This window comes from Acartia tonsa, chromosome 14 (genome assembly GCF_053477335.1).
Source record: "Acartia tonsa isolate MP-2025a chromosome 14, ASM5347733v1, whole genome shotgun sequence".
Taxonomy (NCBI): Eukaryota; Metazoa; Arthropoda; class Copepoda; order Calanoida; family Acartiidae; genus Acartia; species Acartia tonsa.
In genome coordinates, this window is record NC_137273.1 from 12,523,928 (window position 1) to 12,546,732 (window position 22,805).

The 22,805-nt window shown below is 30.6% G+C and overlaps 1 protein-coding gene across 1 annotated transcript; it reads right to left on the minus strand.

Moving 5' to 3' along the window:
* Positions 1–1,876: 1,876 nt before the first annotated feature.
* On the minus strand, positions 1,877–22,352 carry LOC145305858 (uncharacterized). The gene is made up of 11 exons (XM_080147684.1): positions 22,236–22,352; positions 21,131–21,219; positions 20,092–20,265; positions 19,449–19,484; positions 18,950–19,040; positions 8,529–8,589; positions 8,090–8,297; positions 7,316–7,413; positions 6,151–6,235; positions 5,927–6,048; positions 1,877–2,188 (listed from the first exon to the last, which is right to left on the minus strand). Exons 2-11 carry the CDS (start codon positions 21,179–21,181, stop codon positions 2,074–2,076), a joined length of 1,041 nt encoding a protein of 346 aa, XP_080003810.1. The 5' UTR covers positions 21,182–21,219; positions 22,236–22,352; the 3' UTR covers positions 1,877–2,073.
* Positions 22,353–22,805: the final 453 nt, after the last annotated feature.

Below are 22,805 nucleotides of genomic sequence, written 5' to 3' on the forward strand. Positions count from 1 at the left end.
GCAAACTGTTTTTTCAAACGCTTATTACTCCCTTAATATTTGAGTTAAAATAAAAAGGAGTCAGTCTTTTTGATCAACCGTTTGACAACCACCTTTTTTTTACCATGGCATATTTTTTCTTACGAATTAGTCTTATATTCATTAAAATCAACCTGGTATGTATTACCTTGTAGATTTTTTTCTGTTAGCTTTGCACTTTTTTCATCACTATTTGCAATTTGCAGAAAAAGCGCATAAAAGCTTAAGACAATCCATAATAATGAATAAAAAAAAAACAATAATTAATTTCAATTAATTTATTAAAAACTAAAACAATATTCTAAAAGCATGCCCTAATATGAAATGCTTTTTGGCGAAAATTAAAACTTCTATCATGTACAATAAATAAATATTTCTACAGATTTTGACTAAACATTTGCTTTGCATCGAGTATCACAAAAAATTTACAAATGTATTAAAGTCATATTTTTGGAAAATTGATTATTAATGCTTTTTTGGATTATTAGGTGATTTCATTTTAAACGTCAGCGAACCATAAAAAGCATCGTTTTACAAACAATGTTCCAAAAATATTAAAATAAAAATAATAAGATTAATACCAGTTTTGTTAGCCAGGACCTTCGGCCTCTTGATTCTAACAAAAATGAGTTTAATCTTAAAATTTTTAATTTTAATATCATAGAAAAGCTGTCTATAATACGATGCCATAAACTATTCTAGTATATGATTGCTTAGGTTAAGGTTAGAAAACAGTATTTAAAAATTTTCATGGATAAGAGGGATTTCATTTAGTTTATTTAGGTTCTAGGACAAACGCAGGAGTCCCAAACGTCGGAGTGGACAAACGCAAGAGTGTTAAAATATCAATTTAAGTATTTCTACACAGATTAGGTTAGGTTAGAATATGAATGTACAAAGTAGCCCTCCGCAGGGGTTATGCATTGAAAAAACCTATAAGAAGGTCTAAAATAGGACAGGTTAGGTTTAGTGTCCACTCCGACGTTTGGGACTCCTGCGTTTGTCCTAGGATCTTTTTTAGTTTTACTTTATTGTAAAAAGGCACTGACTAATATTAAGTGTTTTCATCGGAAAATTATGATTTTTAAATGTATCTCAAATTGAATTGTCAATTTCGTATTCAAAAAAATAAAGAAAAAAATAGTTTATTGACCTATTTAAAGTTTTGAAAACGATTAATAGTTTTTGTTGTTGAACTCATTAAATACATTTAATACAAATTTTAACATAATATTACTTTCCAGTTAAAACGATATTTTTTCTTCAACATTCATAAAATTATATTTAATAAGTCAAAAGTTAAAAATTACAAAAATATTGATGAAAAGTTTATAGTGTAATGTCAGTATTAAAAGATAAATAATTTTTCTATCTCGTTCGAAAATCATTTGTCTTCCATTTACATATCCTAGTGTAAGGAGATTCATGAAAAGAACGTGTCCTAGCTAGTCTAAAAGCTAGTCGGTGCTTTTAGTAAGTAGTAGATGTAAAATGATTCATAGAATTTGGATATGCAATTTTTTTTAAATTAAGTTGGTTTGAAGGTACTAAAACGCAACAAAAAAAAGAAGAAAATTGCCATTATGAACAAAAATAGTATGATCTTACATTTTAAATTCTATTTTGTTAAAGCCTGGTGAATCAAAACTTTGAACTTTGGGAGCTCGTCACGAATTGGTAAAATCAAAATCACAAAAGTTAGGACACGTTCTTCAAAATATTTACTAGTATTTATTATACACAAAGAAAAGGAACCAGGATTCTTACAAACACAATTCTGAGTGAAAATTTCCCCTCAACCCACTTCCTTCTTCTCCCCACCCGCCCCCCTCCCCCTTCTTATCAACTTCTCAACAAGTTTACGCTAACATTACGCCACATAAATATCCAAATTTTCAGCAATTTTAAATGGAATTAATGTGCTAAATCACGACCCCTGATTATGCAATAAACAAAAACAAAATCTTTTGTTAAAACAGCTTTTTTTACTAATTTAATTAATGGAATCACCAAAGAAAAAAACAAAAAATTTAACAAATATATAGAGCCACCAAATCACCAGTCAAGTTCTCGTTCAATGGATGCTAGTAACTGCTGTTCCATAGGATCATATCTGGGCACCGAGGGGCTAGGAATGGCTCCAGGTAGGCTGTTGTACTGTTCATGTCTCCTACAAGAATAGTTATTTATTACATTGTATTATAAACAGCTTTTCGCTAGTTGTTTGTGGATACTAGAGTACAGGGTGTCTCTCGGAAACTGTTCTTTTTTAACGCTTATTACTCCCTTAATATTTGAGTTATCTTAGTAAAATAAAAAGGATTTGGCAGCTTAATACTGACCATTTTATGGAATAGTGATGAAAAATCCGGAAAGTTAACATAAAAAATCTACAAGGTAATACATAACAGGCTGATTTTAGTGAATATAAGACTAATCCACAAGAAAATTATGCCTTATTTAACTTGTAAAGCAGCTGGTGGTCAAACGGTGGATCACAATGACTTACTCCAGACATTATAAGAACTGGCATTGTAGTCTAATTAAAAATCTGGTATAGTTCAGGTTCTTGTGTGCATTTAAAGCGAGCTCATATGAAAAATTAACAAAGAAGACCAATGTTATGCTTATTTTTACATTTTGCTCATTTATAGTACACCTCATATTCTTCAATATTGAAAATTTTTTGTTTCCCATGTCAAGCCGGTTCTATTGGTGTGCTTGGCAAGTCTGAGCGACCAGCCGTTTGGCCCCCAACTTATCCTAAAGTTTACAAATCAAATATTTTCTGCTAGGTTAGTCTAAATTCATCAAAATCAACCTCTTTTGTACTACTTCGTAGATTTTTTCCTGTTTATTTTGTGGATTTTTTATCATTATCCCATAAAATGGTCAGAAGTAGGCTGCCAAATACTTTTTATTCTACTAAGATAGCTCAAATATTAAGGGGGTAATAAGCGTTTCAAAAATACAGTTTCCGAGGGACACCCAGTATATATTAGATTTTGGACATTTTTCTTCTAAGACCAAAGCGGGGATCTGCAAATGATTTTTATAAATATAATATAACTCTGGATGATTTAAAATTTATCTTAAGTCTTAAAACCGCTGACGACCAGACATTCAATTGTATAGCTATTTGTAATTGAGCAAAAAATTTATTGAATCAGAACTATGGCTTCATGGTGCTCCCAGGAAAGGCATTGAGGAGTAGAATCAGGAACTTTTAGAGTTTCAAAAAATCTCGTTCATAGCCTGAGAAAATCTTTAAAAAACCTCTACAAATTGGACAACTCTCAGTAAACCTTTAAAAATGGTGTTTTAAGTCATTTCTAAGGCTAGGAACGAGATATTTTGAAACGGACAAAAGTTCCTGATTCTACTACTCAAGTTAGTCTTATCTATTGCACATCCCCTCTTTGTCTACTTCTGATATGAACCCGCCCTAGTATATATAGATAGGTACATACCCTGTATTATTATTATTAGTTGGCTGTATAAATAGTATACTAGCTAGCTTTTGTATATATTAGAGTATAGATAGATAAATACATACCCTGTATTATTATTATTAGTTGGCTGTATGAATAGTATACTAGCTGGTTGTTTGTAGATATTACCCAGCCAGAAACGTCGTAAGAAAACTCGCGTGCGATATATCGTATTTTATCGCCAATATCGTATTTACAATTTTTTGCGAAAATATAGTAAATATCGCCTAAAGTTGCTCACGATATCTTTGCTAATTTTGCGACAAAATCGTATTTACGATATTGGTGATATAGTCGTATATATCTTACGCGAGTTTTTGCTAAATTAGCGACAAAATCGTATTTACGATATTATGGTAAAAATATGGCAAAGTTCATTGCTAAGTGGCGTCATCATTCATAAAGGACAAGTTCATTTTAAAATGTAAAAATTATAAAAATTTTATTTACATTATTTAAATTCTTTAATAAAAGAGCGTTAAATTTTCTGATAATTCAAAAGATTACTAAATTAGAAAACATTATTTGTTTTTTAAATGTTGAAAATGAACTTGGCTTCAAAATTCAAAATTCAGTGTAGAATGCCAACTTATTTAGGCATAGAATTAATTTTTTGTCAAGATTTTTAAATAAGGAACATTAGAAATATATTAACTTCTAGAATACTAAATATGAATGTATACATGTCCAAAGTCAAAAACTTTATGTTTGTGGATTGATGCTAGATCTTAAAATTAAAGTTAACTAAAAAAAGTTGAAAACCCTTATGCGCGCGCGCCGCGCAAGAATGCCGCAAACTTAATTTGTCACCGGCGTTTCTAGTTTATTTTTTAAAAAATCGCGGTGATATTGACTATTTAAAAGAAGTATATTTGTATTTTTAAATAAAAATAAAACTTTTCTGTAATATTATTCGGTCCGTCCGTCCGTCCGTGGCTGTCTGACCGTCCGTTTGTCTATGAAGTTGACTGTGGCCGTCCGTTCGTCCTGTGGCCGTCACTACTTCCGTTTGTCCATGTAGCTTACTTATCCAAAGGAATTGTGTTTTTTTATCAGTGTACAATATATTTATGTGTTTTAAAATAAAGCTTTTCTATAATATATAGGTCGGTCCGTCCGTCGGCGGCCGTCTGTTTGTCTGTGGCCGTTTGTCCGTACCGGTTAGCTTTTTTCTTTAATCTAATCCATGTTAGAATTGTATACAATTGTTTTAATTTTAAGCTTTTCTATAATATGGGTCGGTCCGTCCATACTGGATAGCTTTTTTTGTTTATTTAGGCATCTTAGATAAGTGTTTTAATAAGAATAACATTTTAAAAGCGAAGCTCTCTATGACACTCTTCTAGAGTTAATGTTCGTTTGTCATACCGTTTAATGCTTTGCTTTTATGGATGTTGTCACCCTTTATTTGTAAAAATATTGCAGCCTTTTTTTAAAGTAACACTCTTGTATAAATAGGTTTGTTCTGGATTATGTGTCCTATCAATTTCAAACTTGGGAGCAAAGAAAAACTTAAGTTATTAAATAATACTTTTTTTAGTAATTAAGAGATATTTTTTTGGTCTTGCTGTTATGGATGTTGTCTTGTTAGTAAATGTTCTAATATATTTAAAGTTTATTATGAAAGAAAATGTTATACAGTATCCTTTTTTTGTATATGTTCTTTGAATCTTTGAATAAATATTAAATAAATTATTATTATCTGTTTTTTTTAACCAGCTACTTGCCAAATCGGAAAGCAATCGTATGCGACTTTATTGTAAATGTAGCTATTGTATCGTGTACGAGTTATGCGATTAAATCGCGTTTCTCGTTTAATTGACCCCCATAAATACTCGCGACATTGATGCGATATCGCTAAATGTCGTAAAAAATGCGTCAATGCCATAACGAAACTGTTGCAATATCGCGTACGATACTTACGATATCACTTACGAGTTCGTAGGTGTATCGCGCAGCTCTAAGTACCTTTTTGACCATTTATCGTAACATATCGTCAATGTGCATTGGACGACTATTTAGCGATATCGTAAGAACTCGTGCTCGATTGCTACATGATATCCTGCGCTATAGTAGCGCGATAGTGATGCTACTTTCTGGCTAGGTAGAGTATAGATAGATAGATACATACCCTGTATTATTATTATGACACCATGGAAACTGTCCCAATTTTGTATAACTTTTGCGGAACATGTTCCATTTACGTCATATTTTTCTTTCCCGAAAAAGAGAAGGGGGGAAGAAAATCTCTTCAAAAGAGATGGGGAAAACCCCCTTTTCTCCCATCTCTTTTTTCTTCCCCCCTTCCCTTTTTTTTCTTTCCCTCTTCCCTTTTTCGGGAAAGAAAAATATGACGTAACTGGAACATGTTCCGCAAAAGTTATACAAAATTGGGACAGTTTCCATGGTGTCCATACCCTGCAGTATTATTATTAGTTGGCTGTATGAATAGTATACTAGCTGGTTGTTTGTGGGTGTTTGTGGCTGTCAGAGCATTGGCAACTCGAAACTTTTCGGGATCGAACCCGTCTATCTTCACCTAAATATTAATTCAAGTTTACTATAGAGGGAAAGCTACTTATGTTAATAGGTTTGTTAGTCATAATTGGTAAATAATCATCGGGAGTTTTCTTTAATTTACCTTGGATAACGTCCATCTGTCCTCCTTCTCAACAATTGGTTTATCTTGGTCCCAACTAAATTTCAAACTAGACTTTTCCATCCGGCTAAAATTGAAAAATTATTATCTAATTATTTTTAACTAATTTTATTCAAATTTGTTACAATTTTTGATTTTCTGGTAGTGGAGCCTGGATTCGAAATAATATTCATTCTATCTTTCAGCTATGTGTAGAAACAAACTTGATTTTTGTAGCTTCTATTCAAGATTGATAACTGAAGCAGCTTATAGTGATTATAAAAAACGACGCCATCTATAATACAAAGTAGAACGATGTCTATCTGTTTGTTTGTGTGTTTGTTTGTCTGTTTGTTTGTAGCGAAGGATCTCGCTAACCGCTGAACCGATCAGGTTCTTCTTTACAGGGTAGCTTCTCATAGTTCCCGGGAAGGTATATAATTATTTTCTTGGGGAGTGGGACACCCCCAACCCCCCAAAAAATGAAAAATAACCCCCCCCAAAAAAACAAAAAAAAATTTCTTTTTAAAACCTAAAATAAAATAGTGGTGTCGACTAAACCCCCCCCCCCCAAAAAAAAAAAAAAATAAAAAAATTCCCCCCTCCCAAATTTTTTCTTTTATTTTTCTTTTTATTTTAAATCCAAAATACGAAAATTGGTTTGATCAAACCTCTTTGGGATTCGCCCCTAGCCTCTAGTACAATACAAATGACCAATGATAGGCCAGTACAGTTGTATTGACCATTGGTATAATGTATATACTGTCCTATTATTGGTCATTTGTATTGTATGGCGTATATTTTTATAGGAATTACAAGCTGCTTCTTGACACCTAAAATATTTTGTGAAGCTAAAGTGTCTATAAAAATGACTCCATACAATACAAATTACCAATGATAGGCCAGTACAGTTGTGTTGACCAATGGTATAATGTATACTTTCCTATTATTGGTCATTTGTATTGAATGGCGTATATTTTTATAGGAATTACAAGCTGCTTCTTGACACCTAAAATATTTTGTGAAGCTAAACTACAATTAACCCACTAGGTATGTTTGTAATGCTCTAGATTACATTACATATATTACAAATTTCTCAAAAACAATATTTCTAAAAAGATGTTATTTTGGTCAGAAAAAAGTTTTTCAAGATTTATATAAAATTTACCCATTATGAAGACCGTTATGTTGGCCCCTGGACTGAGGCCGCATTGAGTTATTCAATTCACTGGATCTATCACTGTCCGAACTGGGAGGGTAACCAACCTAGAATAGAAAGCGAGTAAGATAGGAAGATAGAAAGATAGACTTTGGACGTATTAACTGGTGTAATTCAAATTAAAATAGAAAGTTAGATAGATAGACAGATAGACTATGGTCTTATTGACTGGTGTAATTCTCATTTAAATAGATAGAGAGACAGATAAACTTTGGTCTAATTGACTGGAGTTTTTCACATTAAAATAGAAAGATAGGTAGATAGACAGATAGACTTTGGTTGTATGGACTGGTGTAATTCACATTAAAATAGAAAGTTAGATAGATAGACAGATAGACTTTGGTCTTATTGGCTGGTGTAATTCTCATTTAAATAGATAGATAGACAGATAGACTTTGGTCGTATTGACATGTGTAATTCAAATTAAAATAGAAAGTTAGATAGATAGACAGATAGACTTTGGTCTTATTGACTAGACTGGAGTAATTCACATTAAAATAGAAAGATAGATAGATAGACAGATAGACTTTGTTCTTATTGACTGTTTTAATCTACTTAATCTATCACTTATAGAAAGTGGAAGGCAGCCAATCTAATATAGATAGATAGATACATAGATATCGAGATTATTAACTTTCAAGGTAAAGAAGTGCCGATAGATATAATATAATTCACGGCAGTTTGACTTTTGTAAAGGATTTAATTTTAAAATTTATTACTTACATCTCTAGCAGGTGTCAGACCAATGCCGCCATTTTGGTTTTGGTGAATTTTCTCCAGGCGAATTGCGCGGCCCTTTGAGTTGCTCACATTCAGGCTGTTCCCGCCAATAATTCCTGGAGCAGTATTGCCACCCCTATCCTCCCGAACGCGGCCATTTTCGTCCAGGCCCAGTCTGACAAATGTACTCTCTAGGTCTTTAATATCATTTCTAAACAAACATGGAGATTTTATGTGTTTATAAGCGTCGCACAGCAATGGCAAGCAGTTAAAAATTTAGGAGTTAAAACAGGACGTAGTAATTTTTTAAAACTGGAAAAGACGTTCAGGGAAATATCACTAAAAACAAACCGACCAACCCATCGAACATTATAAATGACTAGAGTAGCTTTGTAGAATCTTTTTTTAAAATTACTTAATGAATATAAATGGAAAGGCTTACTTTAATTTATTGTCAAAGCCTCTCCGACTCTCTTCATAAGCGTCTGTGTCTGTATCACTATCTGAAAACATAATCAAGTGACAATTTGTAAGAAAAAGAATAGGCAATATCCTTTTCATACCTAGGAAGGCAGTTTCTGCCTTTTTTAAAAACGAAGCTTTTTTAATTACAGTCAGTCCATCCATACGTCTGTTACAGTTAACTCTTTTCATTAATTTATGCATGTTTGAATTGTAATATCAATTTTAAACTTCAGGTACAATTTAGGAAGCATAGCAACCCTATAATCGTTAACAGAAAGTCTGTCCATCCGGGACAGTTAGCTCTTTTCATTAATTCAAACAGGTTAGAATTGTCCTTTCGATATTAAACTTTGTTTGATTATTCCAATGACAATTAGATACGATTTAGGAAGCGTAGCAACTCTATAATTGTTACCAAAAAGTTTGTACGCCCATTTAAATCATGCTGATTTTTTACTTTTTTTGACAACAAATTTACTTACAATTTTGTTTATACTTATACATTATATACTGCTTATTTAGTTTTGGCACTCTACAAGTATTATATTTGTTAGTCAAACTTTTCAGAGCTTCGCTTTTATGGATATAATCATACTTGTATTTTGTATGTACTATATTTCAATAAAAAGTACTTTAAAAAAAGTAAATTAATTATAGTAACAAAAGTTACATAAATGTTATTATCAAAAAAAAGAATGCAAAAGTATGAAAGAAATAATCCAAAAGTTGCGAAGTATTGAAGTAAAGATTTAAGTCAAACAAATAGACGAACAATTAGGTGAAGAATCTTTACAAAAAATATGTCCCTCTGATATACAGTATGACCAAGGAAAAAGTATTTTTTAGCATCTGCAGCCCATATTTATCAACGAATTATTAAAAAATGTGTATGTCCTTGTTCTCTATAGATTTCCACATAAGTAGATATAAAAATATTTTTTTTACATCAATTAACAGCTGAGATTTTTGGAGCTAAAGTTTTGAAAAAGTAACTTTTAATATGAAACGACTTTTTTAGCACAATTAAGGTAAAAATCTTTTTATTTTTTTTACTAGCAGAAACTTTTTACAAAAATGAAATAAAAAATTTAGGTTTTAAGTTAAAAGCATTTTTTTACTCATATTTTTTGAGTCTTTTTAGTTTAATGATATTTTGAAAAACTTACTTATTAAGCAAAATTGTTTTAGATTTAAAAACCAAATAAATTCTTATGAATATAGCAGGAAAATTGTTTTTGTTTCATAATCCTTACTTTAATAACAAAAAAGTTATAAAGAAAATAAAATTACAACAAAATAATTTTTTGGTCTAAAAAGCTTAATTAACCCTCTATTAAATGCAGAGCAACTGTCATTATTAATCCTTTTCATAAATAAGGGGAAATAAATAACCTGAAATTTGCAAATAATCAATTCATTCAGTAGTACTTTTTGCCATCAAAAATTTATATTTTTTGATGGAATAAAAAAGAAAAAATTAGTCAACTTGTTTTTCTTTGTTTATCATTATTCAGCTACCAGAAAAACATGATATAACCATCCAAAAATTATGAAAAACAAAAAAAAAATTCTTTTTCTCAGTCACTTTTCAAAACTTTAGCTCTAAAAATCTCAGCTGTTAATTGATGTAAAAAAAAAATATTTTTATATCTACTTATGTGGAATTCTATAGAGAACAAGAACATATACATTTTTTAATAATTCGTTGATAAATATGGGCTGCAGATGCTAAAAAATACTTTTTCGTGGGTCATACTGCATAAAGCAGCCAAAAGGACTTACTTTTACCAAAAAAAATTCTGACAGAGAGACATACAAGGGGACACTTTGACTTATAGAGTCAAGGATCTAATGGTATATAAGACAATGGGCGATAAATTGATGTACATCTCTGATTATGATACACAAAATTACCCCTTATATATATTACATTTAGTGGTTAAAACGTTTGGACACTAAACTTAATGAACCAACCAATAAAAATTCACTAGAAGTCCCCAAAGTAGGCAAGCCTAAGAATAAGAATACGTTATAATAAAACTTTGGAGACTAGTGTAATAAAGAACCCAATGTCCCCTCCCTCCCCGTCACTTTATAACCTGCAAAATTGTCTATCTATATCTACCAAGCGAAACTTTGAAAAAAAGGCAGCATGCAACGTTGTTTGATATCGTTAGCGATAAACATTGGAAAATCGTCCTTTCAAGCAAAAGGTAGCATGCGAGTTCGCCATCGATATCGTAGCAAAGTAGTATAAATTAAAAGAGCGAGAAAGAGAGAGAGAGAGAGAAACATATCTTACTCTTTGTTAAATTAAGCCGGGAATTTTATGATCTCTCTCTCTCTCTCTCTCTCTCTCTCTCTCTCTCTCTCTCACTCTCTCTCTTTTAATTTTTGCTACTCTGCTACAATATCGATGGCGAACTCGCATGCTACCTTTTGATTGAAAGGACGATTTTCCAACGTTTATCGCCAAAAAATTAGGTGGCAATTCATGGCGAAGGGGATTTGAGGTAGCATGAGACTCGGTACATATATTGCACGAGATTGATGGCGATTCCATGGCGAAATATCTTGCTGGGTATCTGTCTATTGACTGTTTGTGTTTTCATGTTCAGTTCATGCCTGACCTTTTCCTCAGCCAATAGAAGGTGTTTACATAAAACTGATAATTATTTTTCTCGTATTCATTTGAATCCGGTGGATAGGAACCGGTTCTCATCCATACGAAAAAACTATGTCTAGCATCGTATTATATCCAGTTTTCTACGAATATAGAAATGTACAATCATAAGATTAAAACCAGTTTTTTAGCCGGTGCCTCCGGCACCTCGGGGCTAAAAAAACTAGTTTTAATCTTATAATTGTACATTCTATATCCGCGGAAAGCCGTTTATAATACGATACGAGAAATAACTATTCCAGTATAGCTTCGAAACCGATTAATATCCGCTGGATTAGAACCAGAGCTCAGCCATACTACAAAATCTTGAATAACATCGAGTTACAAAAAAAAATTTCGACGAAAATTTAAATTTAAAAATCATAAAATCAATACCAGTTTTGGTAGCCTGTGCCTACGGCCCCTCGTGGCTAACAAAACTGCTTTTAATCTTACAATATTTCATTTTAATATATACTAAGGGCTATATATGATGCGATAAATAACTAGTATTGATTAGATACATTTTTTTATACAATGGTACTTATGAATGGGCTGTTTTTTTACATTAGTCTCCAAAGTTTTATGATATTAATGTTTTCTTAATCGTTGGCTTAACAACTTTCGGGACTTTATAGGTTGGTTGGTTATTAAGTAGAGTGTATTAACGTTACAACCAAAATTGTAATCTACAGAAGAGGTAATTTTGAGTATCATCATTGGGGATGTATTGTACATCATTTTTTTATCCATTGTCTTATCCATTTAGATCTCAAATTGTTTTGTTGTTTTACAGGTATGGCAAAAAGTGCATAGTATTTTATCTTTCTATCCCCCCACAATTCTCTATTTTACATCACGAAATAATAACTTTTTGCTTCAGTTTAGCTAAATAGGAAAATGTATAATTATTAGGGAATATAATCTACAACAGAACAGAGAAAATGGAGATGGTTGGGTCACACTTTTAGGAAAGGATATGGTAATATAACCAATCAAGCCTAGACGTGGAATCAAAGAGAAAACCAGGTAACCAAAAACAACCTGGAGGAGGAGACCATTGTGCGTGGTAATGCCCAAGCAAAATGGGGATAGGTGTCACTGCTTTTGGCCTACCTATTCTATTGATGTCAGGAAATACCCTTTACCCTATCTCTTTTCTAGGAGATTTCTTTCCCTTTCTCTTTCTCTTTTCCCCTACTATGATATCAATAGAATAGGTAGGCCAAAAGCTGTGACATCTATCCCCATTTTCCTAGGGCACTAAACAAAGCTACATGTGCGTTGGCCTTTGTTTTAATAATAACTAAATAGCAATGATAATGAATCTAATTAGATACAAATTTAAGGTCCATATGCTATATTTAAAAGCAAAGCTATTTTAGACAAGTTGTATATGCTCTTTCGATATCTAACTTTGCATGATGATTCCTAAAGCAGATGTAAATTGATATGTTATATTATATCTCTATTCCAAAATTGAATGCATGTGAAATTATAATATGGTAAAGTATTTATAAGAATTATGCATCTAATATGTAAGAGTATGAGAGATGCTGTGAGTATTGGTGCAAAAAATATGACGTAACAAAAAAAATTAGCCAATGAGAGGCCACTATAAATTTTACCATTGGTCAATAACGGCCTCTCATTGGCTAATTTTTTTTGTTACGTCATATTTTTTGCACCAATACTCACAGCATCAGTATGAGACAATGGAGATATATTAATGCATAATCTAAATTATCATAAAAAACATTACCAATTATGTAAAATTAAATAATTTGACAAAGCTTGTTTGAAGAAAAAAAATAAGAAAAAATAAAAGTACTAATATTTTAAGACCAGTAAACATGATTAAATTATTGATATTCTTTTTTAAAGAAATTATCGAACTACTTTCAAACAAGTAATTTATTTTAATCCTTTTAAACTCAAGACAAGGCTTTTTCAGCCTATTTAGTAATACTAGATAATAAATGCACCAAGTTCAAATAAATCCACAAAAATTGCATGAACATGAAAAACTTTTCAGACAATACAAATTAATGAAGCAGCTTATAGTGCCTGATAAAAAATGACGCCATACTATACAAATGACCAGCATACATTTTACCATTGGTCAACTACAATGTATACTGGCCTAATAATGGTCATTAAACTCATTTGTATTTTAGGACGTAATTTTTATGAGGCACTACAAGCTGCTTCTAAAATAGTTGTAAGAACACTATAGCTTCTCTTTTTTTCTTGTCATATTTTAAATAAATTGTAGCTTAAAGCCTGCCCAGGACTAATAAAAACACCCGATTTCAAGTGTATAGTAGCTACACACATGCCTACATATAACTATATTATCATAACTAGATGCATCGCCCTTAGTCCCTAGGTAAGAGTGAGAAAGAGAAAGAGAGAGAGAGAGAGAGAAAGAAAGAGAGAGAGAGAGAGAGAGAGAGAGAGATAAAGAGAAAGAAAGAGAGAGAGAGAGATTTTGTAAGAAAAAGTAAAAATTTTTTCTAGGGGCGAATTCTCTTAGTACCCTCCACCAAAATAGTTATAAAGCTTCCCGGGAACTTTGATAAGGAGAACCCGATCGGTTCAGCGGTTAGCGAGATCCTTCGGTACAAACATACAATCACACAGACAGACATACAGACAAACACACAGAAAAACATCCTGTTACTTTATTATAAGGATAATAAGATAAAAAAATGGGATGTATTTTCGTCTATTTGTCTTTTACAACTTTTTCTTTATTTTAAAAACGTAGCATCTCTATAAGTCTTTTTATTTAAGTACGGCCTTCCCAGCATATACTTTTATCGCATTATTTTAAGAAACATGTCGCATTAATACGTCCTTAATGACGTAACTTTTTTATTACTATACTAATGACGTTTCATATTTTTTTAAAGGACGTTTTGTGTACCAAAAATACGTCGTTATCTTTAAAAAAACGTCACAAAAAAAAATATAAATAATAACAATATTTTGAATTTAATGACATGTTATCTTAAATAATGGCGCATTAAAACGTCAATTTTTCCTTTAAAACGTCCAGAAAAACAAGATGGCCGCCAAACTAACAATATAATTTAAATATTAATTAAAAAATAATAATATTTTATTAAATCCTAAAAATGCGGCCTTAACTCTGAAAAAACGTCACTAAAAATATAAATAACAAAAATATTAAATGACATATTATTTTAAATAAAGACATATCAAAACGTCATTTTTTTACTGTAAAACGTCAAAAAAACAATATGGCCGCCAAAATTGGTATTTCATGTGTATCAATAAAATATTAGATTTAATATTAAACAATTATTATATTGAATTAAATAAATATTTTTTAAATTAAATCATTGAATTAATTAATAATTAGAAATTGATTTGAGTTAAATAAAAATGGATTATTTTAATAAAAATTGCAATTAATCTAGATGCTTGAATATGAGAAATGTACACAGGAAAAAAATAAGACCTCACTCTTATAATCAGGAAACGAGAAAAATCTTTTTTTTTCATATATTTCTAAATTTCTGCCTTTTATTGCCTAACCAACCGACCAACATACAAAATATCATGGAACAGATTGGTTAGAAGCCTCTAGGGGCACTGGTAGGAGGGGGAAAAGTTGACCTTATCCCATTTTAAATTTGAGTTTCAAAAGAGTTTTAAAAAATATTTTTTTTGGGGGGGAGGGGGGTGTAGAATCCTCCCAAAAGATAGTTAAAAACCTTCCCAGGACCTATAAGAAGCTTCACTGTAAAAGAGAACAATATCAGTTCAGCGGTTAGCGAGATCCTTTGGGACAGACAAAAAACGTTTACTAATTAATATAATAGGATTGATATAAAATAGAACTCTTACCTTTAAAGTTATAAAACCAATTGAAATTCACTAAAGTCCCCAAAGTTGTTTAAGCTAACTTCTTACCTCAACATTGTAAAACTTATATTCATGATTTGTCGTCGATTATGATCTCCTTTCGAAATTATGCAACAAGAGAAGGAACAATGTTTTTAAAATTCATTTAACTCATTCTCTCATCACATTTACGAATGAAGTTCTATTATTAAGTAAATCTTATTCTTCACACAAATTAAATTACCCATAAATTGTAATGTTTGTTTGTAGGGTTTAACTCTTACTAAATACTCATAATATTTATATGGGGATCATAGTTCAGAAATTTTTTTTGTCTTTTAATAAGAAAAATTTAACTTCAAAAATAAAAATAATAGATTTCTTGATTTTATTTTTATGTTACAAACTTTTAGTTTTTAAGAAGAAAAAAATATTTAAAAATAATTATGTCAGAATTTTTTCTGAACTCTTCCTTATTTCCTAAAGTGTCTTGAATAGTTATTTCTCGTATCGTATTATAAACGGCTTTCCGCGGATATAGAATATACAATTATAAGATTAAAACTAGTTTTTTTTAGCCCCGTGGTGCCGAAGGCACCGGCTAAAAAAACTAGTTTTAATCTTATGATTGTACATTTCTATATTCGTAGAAAACTGGATATAATACGATGCTAGACATAGTTTTTTCGTATTCATGAGAACCGGTTCCTATCCACCGGATTCAAATGAATACAAGAAAATTATTTAATTAATCAAGATGACACATTACACAATAAGGACGTTTTGATTCAACATTATTTATTTTATTTACTGCGGAATTAATATGTCATATGTAAGTAATATATTAATAAATTATTTAATCAATAAAGATGACTTAATACAAATTAAGGACGTTTTAATTTAACATTATTTATTCTATTTACTGTCACATTAATATGTAATTCTACACATATATATTAATATGTGGAAAAAATACAAAATGACGCATTGAAACAACCATAATTTTTATATTTAATCAGGCATTAATTTGTAATTTCTTTTTTTAAGAAAAATAATGGCAAATAAAAAACAATTAAGGACATATTAATAAGTCATTTTCTTTAAATACGTCACAAAAAAGACGTATTGAAAATTAACGACATGTCAATGCAACATTTCTAAAGAAACAAAACCACTTTAGTAGATGCTGGGTTATAACGTTTGTGATCATTGAAACTTCTATGAAATATTCAGTTTATTCTTTATTAAGTTTTTTTTGTCTGATTTATTGAGCTTCGCTTTTAATGGATCTATTCTGATATAAGATTGACGTAATAACCTTATAACATTTTGTTTGTGCTCTAAGTTGAAATTGAAAAAAAAATTGCGCAAATCTATGGTAGACCAGGGAGTAAGGGAGGGGACAATGGATCGAATATTCAATTTTTAAGAGTCTCAGACTTTTGGTATGATTAAGTATCAATAAACTTAATTTGTTATGATGTGGCTGGTTTTAAGAATTTTTTTCTCTTCAGAATATCATTTCAGAGATAAAAACTTTATTGTGATATCTGTTTAATAAACAATCTAAGAATCCAATTAAATTTTGGGTTATGGGGCTATGTATTGAATGGGTTCCAGGGAGATTTTTCTAGTTATTAATTACAGAATGGTTACGTCAGTCTGATGTGCTGGTAATATAATTTTCAAATAAATGCTTTTTACTTGGAACTTTCTTCTCATTTTATAGTTTTCTGTATTGTATTAACTCTACCTTTAAAATTTCCTCCATATTTTCTGGATTAATCTGGATTTCAAGGTCTTTCAGCAAATACTCTTAAATTGAATTAATTGCCCATTGTCCCCTCCCTTACTCCCAGATGGTAGACAGTATTTACTGCTATTTCATGACTATAATAGATAGACAGACAAATAATACTTTATAGGTTATGGCGGTTGCGCCTCCAAAATCAGGTTTTTTTATTAAAAGGGCAAGGGAAGGGGCCTAAATATAGCCTAAAATGAAATTTGAAATTATAGTAGACTAAAACCATCCTAGGACCTAGATAATCGTTCCCCAAAACCCAAAATCATACTGCTTAACAAAAGAGGATTGATTCAAATTTTACTCAAGCTGAAAATGATTTATATTTACTGCTATTTCACAGGAAGGGCTGTTTATTACACTAGTCCCTAAAGTTTAATAATAACGTTTTTTCTTCGTTGGCTTATCAACTTTTGGTACTTTTTCTGAATTTTGATTATTTGGTTCATTAGGTTGAGTATCCAAATCTTTCAACCACTTATTGTATTCTACAGAAGGGGTAATTTTGTCAATCATCATTGGGGATGTACATCAATTTATCGGCAATTGTCATATCCCTCGAATTTACAGTTTCATGATTTGGTGAAGGAAAACTAATTCATTTTGTCCTATTTTCAACAGTTTTTGCAAACATCCCATTAATTTTTAGAGACAAAGCTTCTCTATACTTTTAATATTTTGGTGGTCACGTTTTGAGGAACTTCATTTCTAGTATGGCTTAATATAAAACCCCATTAATATCCAGTGGATTAGAACCAGTTCTCAGTCATACAGAATATCATGTATAGCATCGAATTACAAACAATTTTCCATGAACATTAAAATAAAAATCATATTATTAATGCCAGTTTTGTTAGACTGGACCTTTGGTCCATAGGGCCTAACATAACTGGATTTAATCTTATAATTTTTAATTTCTTTATACGCGGAAGGCTGCCTATAATACGATGTGATGAATAACCATCATCCATCCATCGGTCAATAATTCTATTGGACTTTTTTATATTTCTTTCCCATTATGATATAGTTACTCATTTGTACACAAAGCTCTAGAAAAATTTGGATGTTTTTTACAGGAGGACTTATTTTCATTGTTTTTCAATTCGAAGATTTTTTTTCTCTGATTTTGAAAACATTGAAAAAATATTCTTAAAAAAACATTGGAAAAATTAATTTCCTTTTTTCTTGAATAATTATTCTACCCTTGGATTTCACATTATCAATGTTTTTGGTAGTGGAAACTTCACCTGCTATGAATGTTGTCATCCTTATTATAAATAGCAAATACAGTTTTCTAGTAAATTACTTTCTTAATGATATCGATTGTTTTTAAGGTCCAATGAACACAAAAAGTAATTTAATTCCTAAAGTCAAAATGTTGCGGAAAAAAATTTGGGGTAAATTTAAAATAAATAATTCCCCGCCCCCATTTAGGAGGTAAAGCCTCCCCTTCCCCTTATTTTCAATTTAAAATACCCCTACTTAAAATAATCAGATTTAAAATATGTATTAAAAAGTTTTTTTTCAAAGGATTGTTTTTGTTTTACTTTTGAATATAGTGTAATGTAAATATTGAAATTTTTAGGAATAAAACTCCTGCTGTTGATTATTCTAGTTTTAGGCTAATTTTTTTTTCAGCCTCAGGATGGTTTTAGCCTATTTTCTGTCCTCTCCTTACCCCTTTCAATACAGAGTCACTATATATATAAAGGAAATTGTAAGAAACCCTCACTCCTAGGCTAGCCTAGAAAATTTATAGAATTTAGACTAATCAAAAGTATTCCTACTCATTGAGGGAAGGTACATGTCTGGACATTGGGCTGTTTATTACACTAGTCTCCAAAGTTTTAAATTAACGTTTCTTATTCATTGGCTTAACAACTTTGGGAACTTTTATTGAATTTGATTAGTTGATTCATTAACATTAGTGTCCAAACGTTTCAACCAAAAATTTTAATCTATAGAAGGGTAAAATTTTTGTATTTTTTACTTCATAATTTAACTAAACATCTAACTTTTCTTTATATGAATCTATTTATCTATCTTTATACTTAATCACCTGAAGAATCTAAATCAACAACTTTTCTGTTATTTCTCTTGTTCTTCTTCTCATTTTTATCTCCTTTACCAAAGGCACGTCCAAGAAAACTCTAAATATAATAATTTATAAGTTTTTTTTTTATCTTAGTATTAAAACTATTCTACAATTCTTGTATGTCTATCTGTATGTCAGGATTATATCAAACATACAATGATTTTAAAGCATAAGAAAATTAACGATTAATTAATGTACAAATCCTATGATGATTTACAAAATTACCCCTATTGAAGAAATAAGTTATTGATTGTAAGATATGATTAAACACTGCTAGTTTTTACCAACCAATCAAGATTTAGTAAAAGTATCGAAGGTTTTTAAGCCAACTAATGGTAAAACATATTATTAAAACTTTGGGCACCAGTATAATTTACATTTCAATGTCACTTTATTCCCTAGATAAATCTATGTTAAGTTAGCTCAATAATCTTAAACTTACTTAAAAATTTAAATGTCTTACCAATGGATTTTTACTTTCTTTTCTCTCCTGAGTTCCCTAAAAAAATGAGATTCATTAAGACATTTTATTCAATACTAGTGACTACACCCTTAGAGGCCTCTAAGATCACTTCATATTATGGGATTACACACCCGCTTTTTTTTAATTTAAAAAAAATAAAGGAAAAAGTTTCTGTTTTGGATTTTTTAGGGGGTTGTGGTACCCTCCCCTAAAATAACAATAAACCTTATTAGGACCTATGCAAATCTACACTGTAAAGTAGAACCTTATTTGTTCAGAGATCCTTTGCTACAGACAGACACAGATCCAGTTAATTTTTATGTAAGAATAATGATAATCATTTTTACTTTTCGCATAAATTAAACTCTTACAAAATGTAATTCATCTATGTGTATGTTTATTTTGCGGATTTTTAATGATTTTTCCAAAAAAAATAATAAGGGAACAAAAAATATTTTCAAAAACTTTAGGCATGAATTTATTTTAGATTTTTATTGATAAAATCTAAGTTGATATATATTTTTATGCTAAATTCAGGTCAGGCAAGAATATATATCAAAGAGCCCCACAGGGTTAAAGCTCCCTTAAAGTTGGAGAGTTGGGGAGGTTCTGTTCTGCGGATAATATATTTAAAACAATTTACCTGTGGGGGGTGCGAGGGAAGAGGTGGTATCAAGGGGGGAGCTAGGTCATACCCACCAAAAGATTTGTTGTTGTTTTGCCCCCCACCACCTCCAACACCATCACTCTGGCTGTTGGTGGTGCTGTTGCTGGTAAATGTACTGTTAGTACGCGGATAACTTTGTTCACTTGAACCCTAAACAAACAAACAAAAAATATTTTGAAGATTTTCCATAAAAAAACGTAGATTTTTAATAAAATTTTTAAAGATTTTTAATAAATATTTTGAGAATTTTGATAAAAATGTTTGAACAGCTGTTTTGCTGATAATTCATCTTATTCTATCGATCTATCATACCTCGTGTAGATCTGTAGATTTAGTAGCTGTTTTAGTGATAATTTATCTAATTCTATCTATCTATCTATACCTCGTGTGGATCTATAGATTGAACAGCTGTTTTACTTATAATTCAACTAATTCTGTCTATCTATTTATACCTTGTTTGGATCTATAGATTGAACAGCTGTTATACTAATAATTCACCTAATTTCTATCTATCTATCTATACCTCGTGTGGATCTATAGATTGAACAGCTGTTTTACTAATAATTCACCTAATTCTTATCTATCTATCTATACCTCGTGTGGATCTATAGATTGAACAGCTGTTTTACTTATAATTCATCTAATTCTATCTATCTATCTATACCTCGTGTGGATCTATAGATTGAACAGCTGTTTTACTAATAATTCACCTAATTTCTATCTATCTATCTATACCTCGTGTGGATCTATAGATTGAACAGCTGTTTTACTTATAATTCATCTAATTCTATCTATCTATCTATACCTCGTGTGGATCTATAGATTGAACAGCTGTTTTACTTATAATTCAACTAATTCTATCTATCTATCTATACCTCGTGTGGATCTATAGATTGAACAGCTGTTTTACTTATAATTCATCTAATTCTATCTATCTATCTATACCTCGTGTGGATCTATAGATTGAACAGCTATTTTACTTATAATTCAACTAATTCTATCTATCTATCTATACCTCGTGTGGATCTATAGATTGAACAGCTGTTTTACTGCTTCCCGTTCCCATTTTTCTCTGATTACTTTCAACGCAATTTCTTTAAACATCTACATAAAAATTCAATATTTCAAAATATAATTCAAAACATATTTGTACGTCAAAGTGATTTTTGAAATTAAAATAATGGATTTTTTTGTAAAAAATTATTTATTTCAAAAATTTGATATCAAATGCTTTGGTAAAATCAAACTGTATTGAATAAATCAATTATTGATTTTTAAGTTAAATATCAACAAGTAACGCAGCATTAATATGCAAAATATGAAAGTTAAGCAAATTGCAATATTATAATAAGTAATTTCTGTTCCGTTTTTCGCGAATTGTCAGCAATTTTGTTTTTAATATTTGCAATTGAAAATCCGCCAAGCAAAAAATATATTAAAACTTTTCTCGTATTCATTCGAATCCGGTGGATAGGAACCGGTTCTCATCCATACGAAAAAACTATGTCTAGCATCGTATTATATCCAGTTTTCTACGAATATAGAAATGTACAATCTCAAGATTAAAACTAGTTTTTTTAGCCGGTGCCTTCGGCACCACGGGGCTAAAAAAACTAGTTTTAATCTTATGATTGTACATTCTATATCCGCGGAAAGCCGTTTATAATACGATACGAGAAATAACTATTCTTTTGTCAATTTTATTAGAACATTCACATAAGAAAAGGGAAGGGGGTGGAGGTAAAAAATGATGAAAAAACCTGCCCTGGACCTATCAAAAACGAGGTCCTTCGCTAAATACAGACAGACGCACACACATAAACAGACATCTTGTTATTTTATACAATGATATTAAAGAAGCTAGTAAAAAAAGGCTGACTCAGATTATGACGTAAAAAAAATTAACCAATGAGAGGCCAGTATACACTGTAATTGACCAATGGTAAAATTTATAGTGGCCTCTCATTGGTTAATTTTTTTGACGTCATAATCTGAGTGAGCCACATTTACTAGCTTCATATTAAATAATAAAAAATTCGTGTAATTTCTAAAAATAAATCAATAAAACTAAATTATTTATATCTTTAAATAAAATTTTAGTTTCAAATAAAATTTCTTACCTAAATAATTTCATAATAATTCCTTCATATTTCATTGTTCATAAAATGTAAGGGTATGAATGAACTAAATTGAGTTTTTCAGCCGCATGCCTTGACTCATTTTTTCATATTTGTTCTAAAATTAGACGGATTTTTAATGGCTTTTAACATGTAACTTATACATATAAATAATAAAAACCAAGAATATTTATAACAAACAAGCCAAATAATAAAAATGTAGTTATACTTCTGAAGATTGCTACAAAAATATAATATTGTGAAATCTCGACAAATATTTCTTTCGAATTAGTAATTTTAATATCGAAGCCAAATGCTATAAAATTTTTGGGTATAGTCCGTTTCGTGGCAACGCACCTTAAGGGGCGATTCTTCGTATTTTTCACTATTTATAGCCTCTGCAGGGGGCTCTAACCTTGCAGGGCCAATTGCCAAACCCTGTGGGGCAATCACCTAACCCAATATAACCTAACCTAACCTAAAATAACCTATAAAAAACCATTTGAAAAAAACGACTGGTCGCCCCTTAAGGAAAGGACTATTCCCAAATTTTCTGTAGATATATTCCTTCAA

Excerpts from the sequence above, each read along its gene's own strand:
- LOC145305858 (XM_080147684.1), bottom strand. The coding sequence starts at position 21,181 with ATGGGAACGGGAAGCAGTAAAACAGCTGTTCAATCTATAGATCCACAC. Across the intron at positions 6,236-7,315 it reads CATAACGGTCTTCATAATGG|CCGGATGGAAAAGTCTAGTT; the intron begins GTAAATTTTATA and ends TTTCAATTTTAG. Across the intron at positions 2,189-5,926 it reads ACTAATAATAATACTGCAGG|GAGACATGAACAGTACAACA; the intron begins GTATGGACACCA and ends CTATTCTTGTAG.